This window comes from Setaria viridis, chromosome 9, assembly GCF_005286985.2.
Source record: "Setaria viridis chromosome 9, Setaria_viridis_v4.0, whole genome shotgun sequence".
NCBI classification, from domain to species: Eukaryota; Viridiplantae; Streptophyta; class Magnoliopsida; order Poales; family Poaceae; genus Setaria; species Setaria viridis.
The window spans coordinates 7,477,825-7,495,215 of record NC_048271.2 but is presented as its reverse complement, the minus strand read 5'-3'; the positions used below and the strand labels follow the sequence as shown (position 1 = coordinate 7,495,215).

At 49.6% G+C, this 17,391-nt stretch overlaps 1 protein-coding gene and 1 pseudogene across 1 annotated transcript; one reads left to right on the top strand and one right to left on the bottom strand.

Annotated features, from left to right (window-relative positions):
* Nucleotides 1-1,445: 1,445 nt before the first annotated feature.
* On the bottom strand, nucleotides 1,446-5,840 carry LOC117837871 (sugar transport protein 7). Its single transcript, XM_034717671.2, has 4 exons — nucleotides 5,047-5,840; nucleotides 2,905-3,224; nucleotides 2,184-2,810; nucleotides 1,446-2,080 (listed from the first exon to the last, which is right to left on the bottom strand). The coding sequence occupies exons 1-4, from the start codon at nucleotides 5,189-5,191 to the stop codon at nucleotides 1,610-1,612; spliced, it is 1,563 nt and encodes a 520-aa protein (XP_034573562.1). The 5' UTR covers nucleotides 5,192-5,840; the 3' UTR covers nucleotides 1,446-1,609.
* Nucleotides 5,841-12,917: 7,077 nt separating this feature from the next.
* On the top strand, nucleotides 12,918-16,948 carry LOC117839763 (F-box protein At5g03100-like; annotated as a pseudogene).
* Nucleotides 16,949-17,391: the final 443 nt, after the last annotated feature.

Here is a 17,391-nt window from a genome sequence, read left to right as displayed (position 1 = left end):
CCCGGCCCACGGACTGCCTCGCCGGCCGCGCGTTCTTCGGGGCGCACCGCGGCGTGCGAGCCGCGCCCGCGCCCGTACCGGCTCCCCGTCGTCCAATGCAGCAGAAGCAGCAGCAGGAAAGCCGGATTCCAGGCACGGCTTCCCCGCCTGTTGCGGCGCGTGAGCGGGCGAACGGGCGGCAGCGCCGGCGCGGGTCTCCCCCGGCGGCCGGGGCTGGCTCGCCGCCGCCGCACAAGCGCGTCATGGAGAACGTCGTGATCCTGAAGCGCGGGGAGCCGATCCCTCACGTGGTCGCGGCGGCGCTCCCCGCCGCGGGGCCGAGCGTCGCGCAGGCAGAGAAAGCCGAGCCTGCAGACCTGCGCGGCGCGCTGGCGGGGACGGACGAGAGAGTGGCGGCCGCAGCGAACTGCGGCGTGCGGGACAAGGTGGATGAGTCCCTGGCGGCCGCGGAGCAGAGCAGCTCAGAGGCGGAGAAGGTTGATGCTGTGACGACCGCGGGCCAGCGCGACGCCAAGGCGGAGGAGGCTGGGACTGTGGCGGCCGCAGTGGAACGCGGCGAACAGACTAAGGAGGAGGACGAGCCTGTGGCGTTCGCGGGGCAGAGCAGCGCGCCGGCGGCGAGTGCCGAGCCTGCAGCAGCCGAAGACAAGCGTGTTCCCGACACAGAGGCAAAGAATGCCGAGGCTGCAGAGCACCACGCCGCCGGCGCGCCGGCAAAGGCAGAGCCCGTAGCGACCCCGGCGCACCAGACCGTCCTCCCACAGGCGGAGGAGGAAACCGAGCAAGCACCCGTGGCTACCACGGGCGCCGCCACGACGGCGAAGCAGGCGTTACCGGCCGCATACTCGGGCCCGTCGTTCGCCGCGGCCGCGCCTGATCCCCGATCGCTACCCATCCCGGTGCTCTTGCTGAAGACCCGCGGAAGGGCCGCTCGGACGATCCGTGCGCCGCCTGACGACGGCCGCGCGCCGGTGCCCACGGCTGCGGCGGCATGAGCCCGGAGCAATCCGGAAGACGAATCGTAGCACTTCCGAACTCCTCAGCTCCAGCAGAGCACGAGAGGACGATGCCGTAGCAGCTCCCGTAGACCGCCGTCCACAGGCATACGCTCGCTTCCTTATATATGTCATCGTCAAGATTGTAGCAATGCCCCCACTGTTGTTTATGTGATGCTCCGTCGTATGTAGATTAGATAAAAGCTTAGAACGAATTAGGATCGTCCTGAAGCGACACGTTTCTACGTATTATGTGAATTCAGAACATGTTTACGTGTCACCTACGGGATCCTTGAAATTCCTACTCAGTATGTGCATTTTTCTTTCAATTTAAATAGACAAAAAAGCATCAATTTTTGAAGAATATTTTACCTTTGTTTCCTATGCCATGATATGAGTATGAAGTGTATGTCTCTGCAACTATGGTAATGTAGGTTAGGAAAAAAAGAATGACTGAAGATGCTTGCACTTTTACCGCTGTCGCCACGCACACCATGAAACTACATACAACTTTCACATAAGCTGGATACAATGATAAACATCCTCCATTCCTCCTACAGCTCACTCTGCCTCGTCATCTAGGGAGTACTACATGAAACCACTCGTATGCTTCTTCACTTGTGGCTGTTATTGGCAGCGTGACCCCCAGCCGCGCCCCAGCCGTCCTCAAGCGGCATGTCCGGCATGACCTTCTTCCAGAACCAGTGCTTGCGCCAGAGCAGCACCATCTCCTCGATGGGCACGCCCTTGGTCTCCGGGAGGAAGACGTATACGAAGACGGTCATGACGGTGATCCACCCCGCGAAGAAGAGGAAGATGCCGAACTTGAAGGCGCACAACAGCGACAGGAACGCCTGCGCGATGGCGAAGGTGAAGAGCAGGTTCACGGCCACCGTGATGCTCTGCCCCGCCGACCGCGTCTCCAGCGGGAAGATCTCGCTCGGCACCGTCCACCCCAGCGGGCCCCACGACCACCCGAACGCCAGCACGAACAGGCAGATCACCACCACCACCGCGATCGAGTAGCTCCGGGACAGCTGCTTGTCCGCCCCGAACTTCACGCCCAGGATCACCGCCACGATCACCTGCACGCACGCGTCCAATGATCCAAGCAGGGAGAACTCTTTCTTTAGCCCGTGGTATATGAAAATGATGTAATAGTACATTGTGATTAATTGCGATGCCAACCTGGCAGACGATCATCTGGATCCCGCCGCTGATGAGGAGCTTCCGGCGGCCGAGGCGGTCGACGGTGCCGATGGAGATGAGCGTGGAGGAGAAGAGCACGGCGCCGGTGAGCACGGAGGAGTAGAGCGACGCGTTCCCGCCGAAGCCCATGCTCTGGAACAGGACGGGCGCGTAGAAGAGGATGGAGTTGATGCCCGTCAGGATCTGGAACGCCGGCATGCACACGGCCATCACCAGCTGCGGCCGGTTGCGCCGCTCCAGGATGTTCCGGAACGGGTGCTCGATGGTGTTGGCCAGCTCGCTCGCCTCCACCATGTCCGTGAACTCGGCGTCCACGTCGGCCGTGCCGCGGATGCGCTCCAGCACGCGCCGCCCCTCCTCCACGCGCCCGCGCTCGATGAGGCTGTTGGGCGTCTCCGGGAGGAGCAGCCCGCCCAGGGTCATCAGCATCGCCGGCGCCGCCGCCAGACCCAGCGACAGCCGCCAACCCCACGGCTTGATGTTCTGCGTGCCGTAGTTGATCAGGTTCGCCGTGAAGATGCCCAGCGTCGTCGCGAGCTGGAACATCATGTTCAGCCCGCCGCGGAGGTGCGCCGGCGCCATCTCCGACAGGTACAGCGGCACAGCCTGCGTGCGACACCAAGAACACACACTGTTATTCGGAGTCCAAGCACGCATTGCTCAGTCAACCAAGCGATCAAAAAGCTCGTCAGGTCCGCACCTGGTTGCCGAAACCGATTCCGACGCCGAGCATGATGCGACCGAGGATGAGCATGGCCAGGTTCACGGCGGCGACGTTGAGCGTGGCGCCGACGAGGAAGCTGATGCCGCCGCAGACGATGCTGGCTTTGCGGCCGTAGTTCCTCGTGACGGGGGACGCCGCGAGGGAGGAGACGAGGCCAGCGAGGTACAGTGAGGAGGTGAACGCCGCCAGGCCCTGGTTGTCGTACTTGCAGTAGTTGTTCTGGCTGCCGGAGTTCTTCCTATGGTACACCGCCGGGAAGAACTTCTTGAGAAATGGGTCCATCGATGTCACTCCTCCTGCAGCATTCGGCCAGTCAGATTGGCAGACCTTCAGAGTTCAAACTGCTAGATTTGTGTTCTCATGGCATGTGAAAATCTACCAGTGGCCCCAAGCACGTAATTCTTCAAAAAAAATAAACCTTCTGTTGTATCAGATAAGTGTTAATCTCATTATGAATTCGCGTATCACAAAGTGCCAAATAATTTCAATCCTAAATTTCCCATTCAAACATTTAGATAATCTTGCATGCCAAAATTAAAGGCCATTTCGCATCCATTTACGTGGTTCGTAAAATTGTTATTACGCTAGTACTAGTACTCCCTCCGTATCAAAATATTTGTCACTGTTGACTTTTCTTGCAATATTTGACCATTCATCTTATTTAAAAAATTATTGTAAATGTACGAAAAGATAAGTCAGGCTTAAAATACCTATGATGGTGAAATAAGTCACAAATAAAATAAATGATACTTATATAATTTTTTTTATGAATAAGACAAATGGTCAAACGTCGTAACCAAAACTCAATAGCGACGAATATTTTAATACAAGGTAGTACTTCTTAAGCATCTTCAATCTTATGTGTTGAACTTTCGTTTCCACGACATTAGCTGGACTAACAGAGTGTTCACCTGATCAACACAACTACTGCCATTTTCTTTTTGTTCTTTACAACAGTGGTGACCTCCACTCCTTGTTGCCTTGTTGGAGATAATATCCATTGACGATACGTATTATTTTATTTTTATAATCACAGTTCACGTCGAGCAAGTGGCTATAGCCTATAGATGTTGAGGTTTGTTAAACAAAGCCAATCTCGAGGATATTGTAAATCTGTAGTTGCAATACGATAGAGTAGAGTAGTTAACACTTAACACTGAGTCAACTGGGTCTAGCATGTGACGATGTTTTGACTTGAGAATATAACATTATTTGTGTTTTTTCTAGAAATAATACTTTATAGCTAGGATTTTTGCAGGTTTTGTCCTCGCCTGTGAGGTCTGAGCAGCGATGGCTCCGGTCAATGGTCTCTTCAACCACTGCCAGATTTAAGACTTGCTGGTCGTGTGAGCTCGTCGTTTCTGCATCTTTTCCCCGTCCCTACCGTGCATAATCTGCACCCGTGTTATTTGGACCAACTACTAACAAATCCTGCAGCAAACACTGAGACTGGCCGGTGGGTCCACTGGTCACCAGTTCTGACGAGTCGCAACCGATGCTCGAGTGAAGGGCTCATGAAACACGAGCTAAAAACACTTTCGGTGGTCAAATAATCGGTCTTCGGACATGCAGGTACGGGGAGCGTGTTACGGATGCCCCACCGATGAGGGAGAAGATCAGGAGGAGACGCGGGACGACAGCGCCAGGCGCCGAGGCAGAACGCGCCGCCAGGTCGGACCGCAAGCTTTGTAGCGTCCTCGTGTCGCCTTCCCTGCGGCCTTGTTCCTCACTCCGTCCTACCCCCAATTTCCACCCAAACCCAATCATCCGGCCCGCTCGAGACACCATGAAATCCAAAGAGGCTTTTGTGCGATGGACGCTGATGCGTACGTGCCGAACTGTCGCGGTAGCGAGACCGACACCTCACACACACCTTAAGCCTCGCCCGAGGGGCCAGGCCCGACGCGCCGACGGCTAGTGGCTACTGGGTCTAGTGCGCGCGGCCAACAAATCCGAGCGAGAGGCTGGAACGATTGCCGAGCCGGCGGTGGTCCGGCCGTTGCCGTCCATGGTTGAGAAACTGAGAATTAAGCGCGCGGTCGCGGCCACGGGATACGGAAGCAGAGCGCAGAGCTGACGCGAACAGAGGGAAGAGAAGAAACGGCCGGGAGAACGTACCGGAGATGCCGATGTCGTAGCCGAAGATGGCTCCCCCGACGGCGGCGACGAGGCAGGTCATGGCGACGGCGAGCGTCATGCGGCCCTTGTACTGCGCCGCGCGCTCCGTGTTCACCCCCAGCGCGGCCACCCCGCCGCCCGCCATCTCTCCGCCTTTTACCGCGAGCTCGCTCCTCCGCCTCTCCTCTGCTCTCCAAGAACTGGCCTGCTGGCTCTGGACCGAGGATGAAGAAGCGAGCTACCAACCGCGCCAACGCCACACCGAAGCAGTGGTCCAACCAACGGCAAGCCCCCCCGCGGATATATGTAGGAGGAGCAGACCGGCAGGGCTTGACCTCCCTGGCAGCTCTTGACCGGCTCAGGCAGAGATGATAATGCCAGGCGAAGGCGAGTGAAGTGAACGCGGACAGCGTAGCCGCTACTGCCAGCGGCAAGTTGGGGGATGGGAATATGGGATGGCCGCCGGATGGGGGCTGCGGTCGCCTACATAAGCCGCGAGCCAGAGCAGGCGCGGACAGCTAACGCGTGCGTCGGCCTGGCTGTAGAGATACATAACCTCCGCTTGCCCGGCCGTTGAGCGTTGACCTTGACCCATCTCCCGCGGCTCGGGCGCCTCACCGTGGCCAGTGATGCCGAGTGAGGGTGATGCGCGTGTCTCTTACTCTCCGCTCAATAAATGACGAGTGAAGTCTCTCAACGGCCATTAGTACTAGTCTCTCAACTAGTACCTGAGGAAGCGGGATTGCAGGAGATACAGGAGGCCGGGAGGTCAGGCCGCTGGAGGGGTACCGGAGGGAGCAGGGGAACTGCCCTGACGGGGAGGTGGGCGGCACAAGGAGCGCGAGCGCGACGCGGGGGGGCGGGGTGGGGGGCAGCGCCGCCGCGCTGGATCTCGCAGTTTCACCGGGCACCGTCGCTGCCCTGCTGCAGTGGATTGACGAGAGAAAGAGGGGGTGGGTGGTGCTGGTGCCTGCCGGGTGCCGGCGGATTGGGGAACGATGTCGTCGCGGCGGAAAATCCTCTGCAGCCAGTAGCTGACGCGTAGGCCCGATCGCCTCGTATCCACCGTCCGCCAGGCATCAAACGGTGGTGCTCTGCCTCACTCATACCTGTCAGCATGCACGGCCCAAGTAGAAGAATGGAACCATGTTGCTTCCGTGTACGGTGTAGAACACCTTTTCAAACTTCCAAGTAGGATCATTTTGGGGTTGTGCTTGAAGCTATTTTCACCATAGGTTAGGGCCTGTTTGGATACACACTCATAATCTTTAGAACTTCACTTTTAGTCCACTTTTAGGACTTGTGCATCCAAACATATGTCATAAAAGTGCATTCATAATGTTTAGGAGTGCTCTTTTCATTAGGAGGACCAAACCATTATAATGGGTCATTTTTCTCCTAAAAGTGGTCCCCAACCCATCATTTACCCCTGTTGGCCCTCCCCTTCTCTCTCCACGGCGCTAGAAACGGAGCAGGGGTGGAGTAATTAGGGGTACAAAAGTCATTTCCCCTCTAACATCCTAAAGATTATGATTTCATCCAAACAACCCACTCATAAATTTTAGGACTACCAATTTCTAGCTCCTAAACTTTATGAGTGTCTTAAAGTTTATGAGGATGTATCCAAACAGGCCCTTAAAGTTATAGCAGAGATACATGTGCTTGCACATACTCCCACTCAGGCTAACGAGTGTTCTGAAGTTGAGCGCCATTAGCATATGGTAACTGCAGCCATAATTAAGTATTGCGGTTTTTTTTAGGAGGAGAAAAGTATTGTGTTTCTATGGTTTGAGAATAGTGACTGGCCATGGCGTGCCATTTTTCCCGGCCCAGTTCTTTGGATTTTGCTTTGGGCTTCTGATCTTCTCTGTTCGGGTGGATTTGTTTGAAATGCGGCGGGTGACCACGTTGATGGTGTGGTTGTTTCGTTTTTTTTCTTTGTCAACCGCACGTACCACTGTAATAATCATGAAGCAAGAACTTCAGTTCGTGCCGGGACTCAGGATGGCAAAAGCAAATGGAATGAACACTGTAGCGCCATATTTCATTTAAAAAGGTCTTACTATAACGTAACTTGTAACACAACGTGCATTTTTCAAATTAAACACGGTAATGTGTGGTGATATTTGCGGAATCTTCGATTTGACATACTATTCGACATACAAACTGTCAGGAGATGACTGCTCTGAAATTCTAGAACTTGCGAACACCACATTTGTCTGCCAAAGCCCCCTTTCAGTTGGGAATGGTAACCGATCCATCATCCATGTCCGTGCAAAATCGTTCGGTGCTTTCGCCATCCCGAGCAGTACCTGAGTGCTGGTCGCCGGCCTTCCACGCCCTCATCATGATTGACAGGATGCCGGTGCACGCGTCCAGTGAGCGGGTGGCCGCGCAGTCGCGCACCGGTGATCGGCCGCCGGTGCTCCTGCCGCCGGGAAGTTGGCACCTACGACCTCTGGACTTGGTGTGGAGACCCAAGCAAAATAGTCGATCAACAAGGTAGGACTTACACCTCACATTGTATCGATCCCTGACCGTGAAGAACCAACCGGCGTCAAGTACAGCCTCACCTTCACGCTGTTCCTGCACCTGGACTTGGTGGAGTGCCTCTCCTTCATCCATGTACATGGAGGACTGCCGAACTGCAATCGGCGCCGGGAAATCATCTGGCAATACAGCTTCCGCGTCACGGACGATCGCGGCGTCGAGTGCCCTCCCCTCTGTGCCACGGCCCATGCCGTCGGACCACCATCGGTCAAGTGCGTCTTCTTGCTGGTCTTTGTTCAATTGTTCTACTCCTTTTTTTGCGAGGGAAAAGAGCGCTTTATTAACTAGGAATGATGGGCATTACAATCAGTTTGGATAAGATTGAGTACGCACGCAGGCGCGTGTCTCAGCCAGACCAGTGTGAGTGTTTTTCGTAGCGAACAAAGCTAATTCATGAGCAACTCGATTACAATCTCTTTTCACCTGGGCTATCTCCCAATTCTCCAACAGCGTGGTGAGTTCTCTAGCTTCGGCAATGATGAAGCATAGCTCAGACTTGTCCTGCTTGCGTTGCATGGCATGGACCACCCGTGCGCAATCAGATTCGACGATCACCGATCCCTGGGACCATTGGGTGGCTAGCCTAATTCCTTTCATGCATGCTCTAGCCTCCGCCTCAGCAGCATCCGCATATCTGAAAAGGACTCTCCAAGCCGTGAACAAGACTTCCCCATTGCTACCTCTCGCCACTACTCCGACCCTAGCGTCCCCATTCTCTGTGAAGGACCCATCCACATTGACCTTGACCCAACCTTCAGGTGGTGGCTTCCAATATCCACAACCTTGCTCATTCTTCAAAATCCTGCCACGCTCTACTCTATTGTCGGACCAGCTACAGGGAGCCTTACCTTTGTCCTCTGGATTCACATCTTTCCACTCATGCTGACACAAAACATGCCTCAAATTCAGCAAGAAGTGCACCGACTCCTGGATACTGGTTGGCCCGAAGCAATGGGTTATATTATTATGAACTGTCCATGCTCTCCACAAAATCAATTTCGTTAAATCCCTTTGCTCGCCAGAGCATCGCTCCAGCAGTAGGAGTAGCCAGTCCGGTCCTGAATATTCAAAAAGTTCCTCATCAGGTACCGGTCAGTGATCCCTCATCGCTTGTATAATGTCACGCGCTTGTGGGCAGGTCACCGTAGCATGGTAACTTGTCTCAGCTGTCTGCCCACATAAAGGGCAGGTGTCCATCTGGTCAAGCTTCCTGACAAACTTGCTTCTCCAAGCGAATGTATTGACCTTTGGGGGCACGTTGCCCTCCCAAACATGCGACCACAATTTCCTTTCTCCATCTGGAGCTGAACTAGATGCAGTAGCTACTCCTACCTCCTGTAGTTTTAAGGCCAGATTGTAGGCGCTGCGAACCATAAAAATGCCGGATTTCTCCAGGTGCCAAGCTAGGAAATCCTCCGACAATGTGCTGGGTAATTTGATCTTAGCAATAGCATCCGCATCCGCATCCGCTGGATTAAATGTGCCAATAAGTCTATCATAGTCCCAATTATGGCCAGTGATGTCCAAAAGTTCTGAAACCCATTTCATGCGTGATCTTCCTTTCCTTGTAGTAACCTTTAAGGAGTATTCCCTTGGAATCCACGGATCCCACCATATACGTACTTGTGTCCCGCACCCAATCCTCCAGATAACACCTTTTTTCAGGAGGTCGAGACCATGGACAATAGATTGCCAAGTTTGGGAAGAATTTGAACCAAATTCCCTCTTGGGTAATATCTCACTTTCAGCACCCTAGCACAAAGGCTCTCTGGGAACGCCACTAGCCGCTAGGCTTGTCGAGCAAGGAGGGCTTGGTTGAAAAGACGCAGATCCTTGAAACCTATTCCACCACAACACTTCTTTTGGGTGAGATCCTTCTAGGCAATCCATGCCGTTTTCCTCTTCCCATTCTCCACCCCCCACCAAAACTGCCGTATAATGCTAGTGAAGTCATCACACAGACCAAGTGGTAACTTAAACACACTCATGATGAATGTGGGGAGCGCTTGTGCCACTCATTTAATTAGAATTTCCTTTGCAGCCACTGACATATTCTTTTCCATATAATCTTGAAGCCTCTTCTCCAACCGCTCCTTGAGATGTTGAAATCTTTCACCCTTCATTCTGCCAGAGGGCGTTGGCAGAACAAGGTATTTGGCTTCAAAAGAGGACAGCTTCACCCCCAGAATCCTCTTCACTTGTTCATGCCTTTCATGTTGTCCCTTCTCATTAAATATGATGGAGCACTTCGTGGGATTGATTAATTGGCCTGTACAGTGCTCATATGTGTCGAGGTCCTCAGGCGAAAGTCATGATCGGTCTTGACCGGTGCTGGTGACGACGGTGCCGTGATGCATCGTGCTTCTTGTTGAAGGCGTTGCGGTGAGGAACTTGACCTAGAGACTTTTTCCATATGAAAAAAGAAGAACCGAAGCAGGTTCAGGTGGCAGAGGCGTCTTGACATCGCTTTCGTCTTGAGGTGCCGTTTTGAAATCCTTGGATGGCGGTATGCGTTCAGCTTGGAGGGATGGCGGTTTTAGTGTAATGCCAGTGTGCATGGTGGAGATTGACTAAGTGCAGTTTCTACGCGATAGGAAATAGTTGGCCGTCGAGCAGGATCATCCTAACTTCTAAAGTTTCTAAAAAAATGATAGATGGGAGGGATTAGTTGCTGCACAAGGCCCATGGCTAGGTGGAAGCAAGAGCATAGAAGAAGTTTGAAGCTTAGTCCTTTTAGCTTTTTTTTCTTAGTGGTTTGCTTTCTTATTTTCTTTGACCCTCGTGTTGAGGCGTGGAGTCTAAATACTCATGTGCCTCTGAACTAGGTGGTTGGATTTATTTCTTTGTGGTCGTAGATATTCACTTGTGAATGTTCAAGACAGGATAATTTTCTTAATCTAAAAAAATAGCTTTAACTTTAGTGGCTTGGTCTGAATTTGCTTTAAAAATAATAAGGTGTCGTAGCAAGTAAGAAGTGTGATATACCTGGCGCCCCTCTGCAAACCCGCAATTCCTCGAGCGCCCCTTCTTGAACTTTCCTGCTAATCAATTTAGATAGACCACCAGCAACAAAAAGAATAGATATGGCGACAAAGGATCATCTTGGCGAAGACCTCTCGTTGGAGTAAAAGGCACCGACATGGCGCCATTGAAGCGGACCGAGTAGCGTACAGACTACAGAGGTCACACAAGTCAGGATCCTCTGAACCCAATTACTTTGAAAGCCTAGCTTCAGCAGAACGTTGTTTAAAAAACTAGCTTCAGCAGAACGTTGTTTAAAAAACTCCAATCGACTCTGTCATACGCCTTAGAGAGATCCAATTTGTATGCACAATAGCTACTCCTTTCATCTGTGGTTGAATTTATAGCATGGATGCATTCAAAAGCAATAAGAGCATTGTCTGTAATTAGACTTCCCGGAACAAAAACACTTTGGCTTGGGAAAATAATATCCTGCAAAAGAGGTCGTAACGGTTCACACTACACATAGATACCACTTTATATAGATACCACTTTATAGACGACGTTGCATAAGCTGATGGGCCTGAAGTCCTTTAAAGTCTCCGGATATGTAACTTTAGGTATTAGCACAATGCAAGTATCATTAACCCCCTCAGGCATAACTCCCGTTTCAAAGAATTCCTTGGACAACGTCATCCTTCGATAAGGGCAGTTTCGTTGGAAAAACCCTAGCTGAAAGGCCATCTGGCCCAGGTGCTTTAAGAGGCCCAGTTTGGAAAAGGGCGTCCGCAATCTCCTCAGGTGTATATGGTTTACACAGGTCATAGTTCATAGCTTCAGTAATTTGTGGATCAAACAAATCAGCAATCTCTGCAGGATTCACCCCTTCATCTCTTCAAAATAAATTTGAGAAGTACTGTTCTGCCATACCTTGCATTTCATCTTGCCCGGAGCCCCAACTACCATCTTCTTTCTTTATCCAGTTTTTCCTTGCCCTCCATCTGGCTTTCCTATGGAAGTATTTTGTGTTTCTGTCCCCTTCCTTCAGCCATGTAATTCTCGATCTTTGGAGCCACATCATCTCTTCTCTGTATAAGATCTCATCGAGTTCTTTTCTCAGCTCCGCAATGCGCTTTGTAACGTGGCCAAATTTCTCCCGGCTCCAGACTTTCAGATCAGCGGTGACTGCTTTAAGCGAATCTGCCAGCGCACCTAAATCACTTCCTGGGTTCTTCTTGCGCCATGCATTCTCAATAATTGATTATGCAAACTTCCCCCGTCAGGTCTACCACAGGCCTCCTATACAACATGTGGAAATTGATCAAGCTTTATGCCTTTAAAATCCATAAATTTAAATTGGAGGTTCACATTAAACATTCGAAAGATGGGTTTTAACATTTTCTGAATAACGGATCAACATGTGAAAATAATAGATTCAACAATTTTTGAAAAGCTAGCTCAACATTTTAAAAAATATTAGTTTCAATTTTTTCAAAATCTATTTCAACGAATTGATTCAACATTTACCAAGACATGATCAACATTTTGAAAAAAAAATCAATATTTTCTGCGACTATGGTGGCGGCAACGGCGCATGGCGGGGTCGTGTGGGATGGCCGGCACGACAAAGGCGACATGGGGTGGCTTGGGATGACCAACACAACGTAGGCAAGGTGTAGCAGGACCTGTAGTAGTGGTGGAGGCTGCACACAGGTAGCGGCGGAGGTGGAGGACGCGGATGGCGACGTGTCGGGTGGCGACGGTGGAGCACGCGGACAACAACAATGCGTGGCCGCAGGGCCGCAGAGGATGGCACGTGCAGGCGGTGGCGGCGGCACAGGGGGTAGCGTCGTGCGAGAGAGTAAAAGGTGGTGGCAGACTGGAACCTTAGAGCTAGACCGCAGCAGACAGGTGATTGTTTGCACAAATCTCAAATGTGGAAGGTCCATTAAAAAAGAGATTCCGGAGCTAGGATGTTTGTTTGAGGCTTCTAGCAGCTTCTAAGTGTGAAAAGTAAGAAGTTTAAACAAACAGAAAACTTCTCGTGCAGTTTTCGAAAAGCTAGAAGCTCAGTAAATCTGAGTTTATATGAAAAGCTGAAAAGTCAGAAAGTTAAACGCATTTTTGGAAAATTATTATTAGCTGTTTTTGAAAAAAATTCAGCCCTCCAACAACTGCAGCTCGGACAAACAGACTCGTGTTATATAGTCCGGTCTACCCACGGGCTGCTGCCCTTTGCTGGCCCATCCCAGCTGGCTGTTGCCAATAGCCCACGGCCCACGGGTCTCTCTGCGTGCGCAAGCTAGGCCATATGATGGGCCGCCACCTGTATAAGCCGCTGGGCCGACTCCTGTGCCAGTTGCTATCCGGCTCGGGCACTGCTAGGGTCTGCAATCTAAAGGCTTGGAACCCTTGCCTCTGCCTTTATACCAAAAAAAAAAAAAACTGCCTTTCCTTCCTACCAGCGACGATCGTGGGCAGGTCTTCGTCGGGCGCTTCATCAGCGACAAGCCGACAAGCGTCCGCCAGGCTATGGCCGCCCGTTCCCTTAACCTTACCTTCGGACCTTCCTGCTGTGCGAAATCGAACACCCCCAAACCCTAATTTATGCTATTTTTGTATTCAAAGCTGACCATGTATTTTACCTACTAAGGCTATCTGCACCGTGGCTCACCAAATGCCCCGTAACTGGAAATATTCAGGTGAGACTCCGACACCGCAAACCTCTAAAACAAACTTCACCTTTCCATTCACTACAGGAGATCTCCAAATCCAGAGCTTCCTGTACACGAACACTATCCTCTTGTGGAGGAGCAGCACATCCAGGGTGGCGGCAGCGGGTGCGGAGGCCGGGCGGGGAGGAGGAGGTCGTGGCCGACGGGGAGGAGGAGCTCTGGAGCAGCGGTGGGGTTCCTGGGTGGCGGCACGGCCGCCATGGCCATGCCGGCGGGGAGAAGGAGGCTCTGGAGCAGCGCCCGGCGAAGGGAGGGAGGGAGCCGCTAGGGACGGAAGGAGATGCGGATAGAGGCGCACGCACGACAACTTAGTTTTTTTACCGTTCCCTCTAATTGACCTGTCCTGTGGGCCATTGTGTTTTACAAGTTTTTTTACTGAGCCTAGCGGTGCGGATAGCCTAACTTCAATTTTTGTATTCAGGTCTCACCATGTCCCACGTTGGGTGCGCCCCTGGTGATGCTGATTCTCGACATGGCGAAACATCGAGCAATTTAATCCCATGGCTTCCTGAGGTATTTAGGCTGTTTGGTTCCCAGGGCTAAACTTTAGCCCATGTCACATCAAATGTTTAGATACTAATTAGGGTATTAAGCATAGACTATTTACAAAACTCATTGCACAGATGGAGGCTAAACGGTAAGATGAATCTATTAAGCCTAATTAGTTCATGATTTGACAATATGATGCTACAGTAACCATTTCCTAATAATGGATTAATTAGGCTTAATAGATTCGTCTCGCCGTTTAGCCTCCATCTATGCAATTAGTTTTATAATTAACTCATATTTAGTCCTCCTAATTAGCCTCCGAATATTCGATGTGATACGGACAAAATTTTAGCTCTAGGATCCAAACACCCCAATTATCTATACGCATTTCACTGTGACTGCTCTAACTAAACTAATTCATAGGACTCTGCTAGTGCTAGCTGGATATTATTTGTAACAGACATAAGATCCTTCAGTGCTGCATTTGCTCACAGTCCTGCTCCTAGTGAATTGGTAGCTTTGCTTTGCTCTAACTTCTCTGTGCAAAGACTATAACATCACTACCGCATTTATATTACTATCTATACGCTCTTTTCTATTTGTGAAGGTTAAATAACCTTAAATTCTCCGAAATTGTCGGATCAATATTCTCTTGAGATTCTCGGATCAATAGACATTCCACTTTTTCTCACTTCTCCTGCGTATGTCCTGCCATCCAGAGCCTGAGTGTATCTACCAGTAATAAGGAGGCATGTGACTGTTGTTGCTGTTTGAGAGTAGTTGATAGAGCTACATGCTGTTTTTGATAAACTATACAATATAATCAGAACAGCCTAGGATCCCCCAGTTCTTGGCTGTCCTCTTTGCTGGTTATCGAGAGGATTCAACTGTGATATCACCAGGCTTTGCAGAGCGGACAGTTATAGCAAGAGAACCATCAGAATCTTAGTTATATATTTCTCGTTCCTAAACATAACAAAATTGCATTCATCTTCTCCCTGTGAATACGTATTAAATATATCTTTGAGCACAGAGTATGCCAAAATTATTGTCAGCAGCATCTACATTGATGCACTTGACATGAAGTTTAAGACTGCTTCTAGGTTCCTTAGAAGGTACAAGTACAACCTAATAAGATGGACTCATTTTATATTGGCCAATTGGCATAAAGCACGGCAAACATCATTAAATTCCATTTTCCTCTTGTTTGTGGGATGAAATTTACTTTTGCTAGTCCAGAAGTGGATATTTGGGAAAAACTTCTCTATGCAATGCTCTGCTCAATTTATCGACCACCGTTGCATTCCATTGCATCATATACCTATGTAATACAGTGCACCTTGTGAAACCATGCATGGGGTAGACAATATTCCATTTTGGCTTTAATGTTGACATTCCGTTTGGTCTTAACTTTGAAATTGTAACCCATGCTTGTACATGCAGGACATCTGGTATCATATACATACCCTAATGCCCATGCGTGATGTTGCTCGTGCTGCTTGCCTTTCTCATGCCTTTCTATGATCCTGGAGATGTCATCCCAACCTCACCTTGATTTGGACACTGCTCAAGTGGAATATCTACAGGATTCTGAGAAACCACTCGGGCATTGGCTTGAAGACATTGGAGCTTAATTTAGGTGATGAAGACAATACCTTTCCTTATATTGACAGTTGGCTCCAGGTTGCTGTTAGATCAGGGATTGAAAAGCTCAACCTTTACCTATATAAAAAGTACAACTTCCCATGCTCGCTTTTTTCTGATGGTGTTAGAAACTCAATTCGGGATCTTCAACTTGACACTTGTGTTTTTCATCCCACATCTGAACTTGGTCCCTTGAGAATCTGAGTTCGGTTCGTATTACGGGTGATGAATTAGAGTGCCTTCTTTCCAACTCCTTTGCTTTGGAGCAGTTGGAGCTCTATAGTTGCAAGGAGATCATTTTTCTGAAGATGCCTTGTGTGCTGCAGCAGCTCAGCCGCCTGACTGTTCTTGATTGCTATAGGTTGCAGACAGTAGAGTGCAAAGCTCCAAAGATCTCAATTATTGACTTTTCCGGAGATAATATAAAACTTTCACTTGGACTACTGTTGAAAATGAAGAAATTGGACATGCCCAGTCAGATGTGGTGTGTTATGCTTGTGCTGAGCTTCCGTCCATTATGCCAAATCTTGAGACTCTTTTAATTGGTTCGGGTATTGAGGTATTCTTAAGACTTCAGGTGCTGCAGTGTAGCGATACATAGGCATACCCTGTGTGTGATCTTTCCAAACATGACATATTTATTGTGCAGGTGGTTAATGCACCAATGGTGCTTACCAAATTCCTCTACCTCAAGCATCTAACCATTCTGATTTCAGAAAGGACATTTTCCCCACCATATAATTATTTTTCTCTGGTTTATTTCTTTGATGCGTCTCCTTCCTTGGAGACTTTTTTCTTGGACGAAACCTATCCTTCGAAGGTATCTGGCCACTTTGTTAGGTCCATGATCTAATTTACTTTTCATCATCAGGTGCCTCATGAAGATGTGACGCATGAATCAGTTTTTGGAGCTTCCTCACATTTGGGGGAGCTGCCTGAACAACTACACAACTGCCTCAAGATTGTGGAGATCATAGGGTTTAGCTCTGCAAAGAGCTTGGTTGAGCTAACATGTTGCATTGTCAAGAACGCAGTCTCACTTGAGTGTCTTACATTGGACACTCTTCATGATCCTTGGAGGTGCTCTGGGGAAGCTAATAAAACTTGCTGGCCCATTAGCAATGATGTGCTCAAGGAAGCGTCTAGAGCGGTCGTGGCCATAAGAATGTATATTGAACACAAAGTTGCGCCTACATCTAAGCTGACTGTTCTGGAGCCTTGTACACGGCGTCATTCCCGTTGATGATGGTACTACAGATCAAATTGCAGCCCGTAAGATGCTGATAATATCTGGAGGGTGGTAGATGGTATAAGTTATTGTGATTGCACCATGTGTGATCATTTTAGTGTGGTTGGATAAGTATGCTGAATGTACTTTATATTGTCACTATAAGTTAGGTTGATATCGTAAGTTCATGTAATTGCACCATGTGCAATCGCTTAATGAACCTTATTTTGGTTATTGGATAAGTTACTTTAACTGTGCAATATATTGTCACAATTTAGGCCGGGGGGTTTTTCACGCTGGTATTGCAGACTCATCAATTGATCCATTATTGTCACTATCAATTCTCGGGAAAACCTACAAAGACATACGAGTATATTTGGTTAAAGCATAAGATTATTCTGACCTTTCTGGAGAAATAAAATCAAAAACTAGATAAAAAGGAATGCTGAACCATTATCACAATGCGCATGAGGAAATCGATCCTGATGGAAGACAGAAAACCAAGCTAAACATGTAAGAGAACAACACATCGATATCTAATACAGAGTAGCTAGGTAGTCACTACACTAACAAGTGATTACTGGAAAGTGAAAGAATTATGCATTGAGATTGTAGACAGTGAACACAATATTAGAAACTAAACAAGGCATCCTAGAGAAAGTCCTTGAAGTATCGGTCCAGTAAATATCTAGGCATTATGCTTCCTATCAAACAATAAAATGGAATGAAAATGCTAAA

Coding starts and splice junctions, on each gene's coding strand:
- LOC117837871 (XM_034717671.2), bottom strand. CDS start 5,191: ATGGCGGGCGGCGGGGTGGCCGCGCTGGGGGTGAACACGGAGCGCGCG. Junction 2,811..2,904: donor GAATCGGTTTCGGCAACCAG/GTGCGGACCTGA, acceptor TGTCGCACGCAG/GCTGTGCCGCTGTACCTGTC. Junction 2,081..2,183: donor TCCAGATGATCGTCTGCCAG/GTTGGCATCGCA, acceptor GCGTGCGTGCAG/GTGATCGTGGCGGTGATCCT.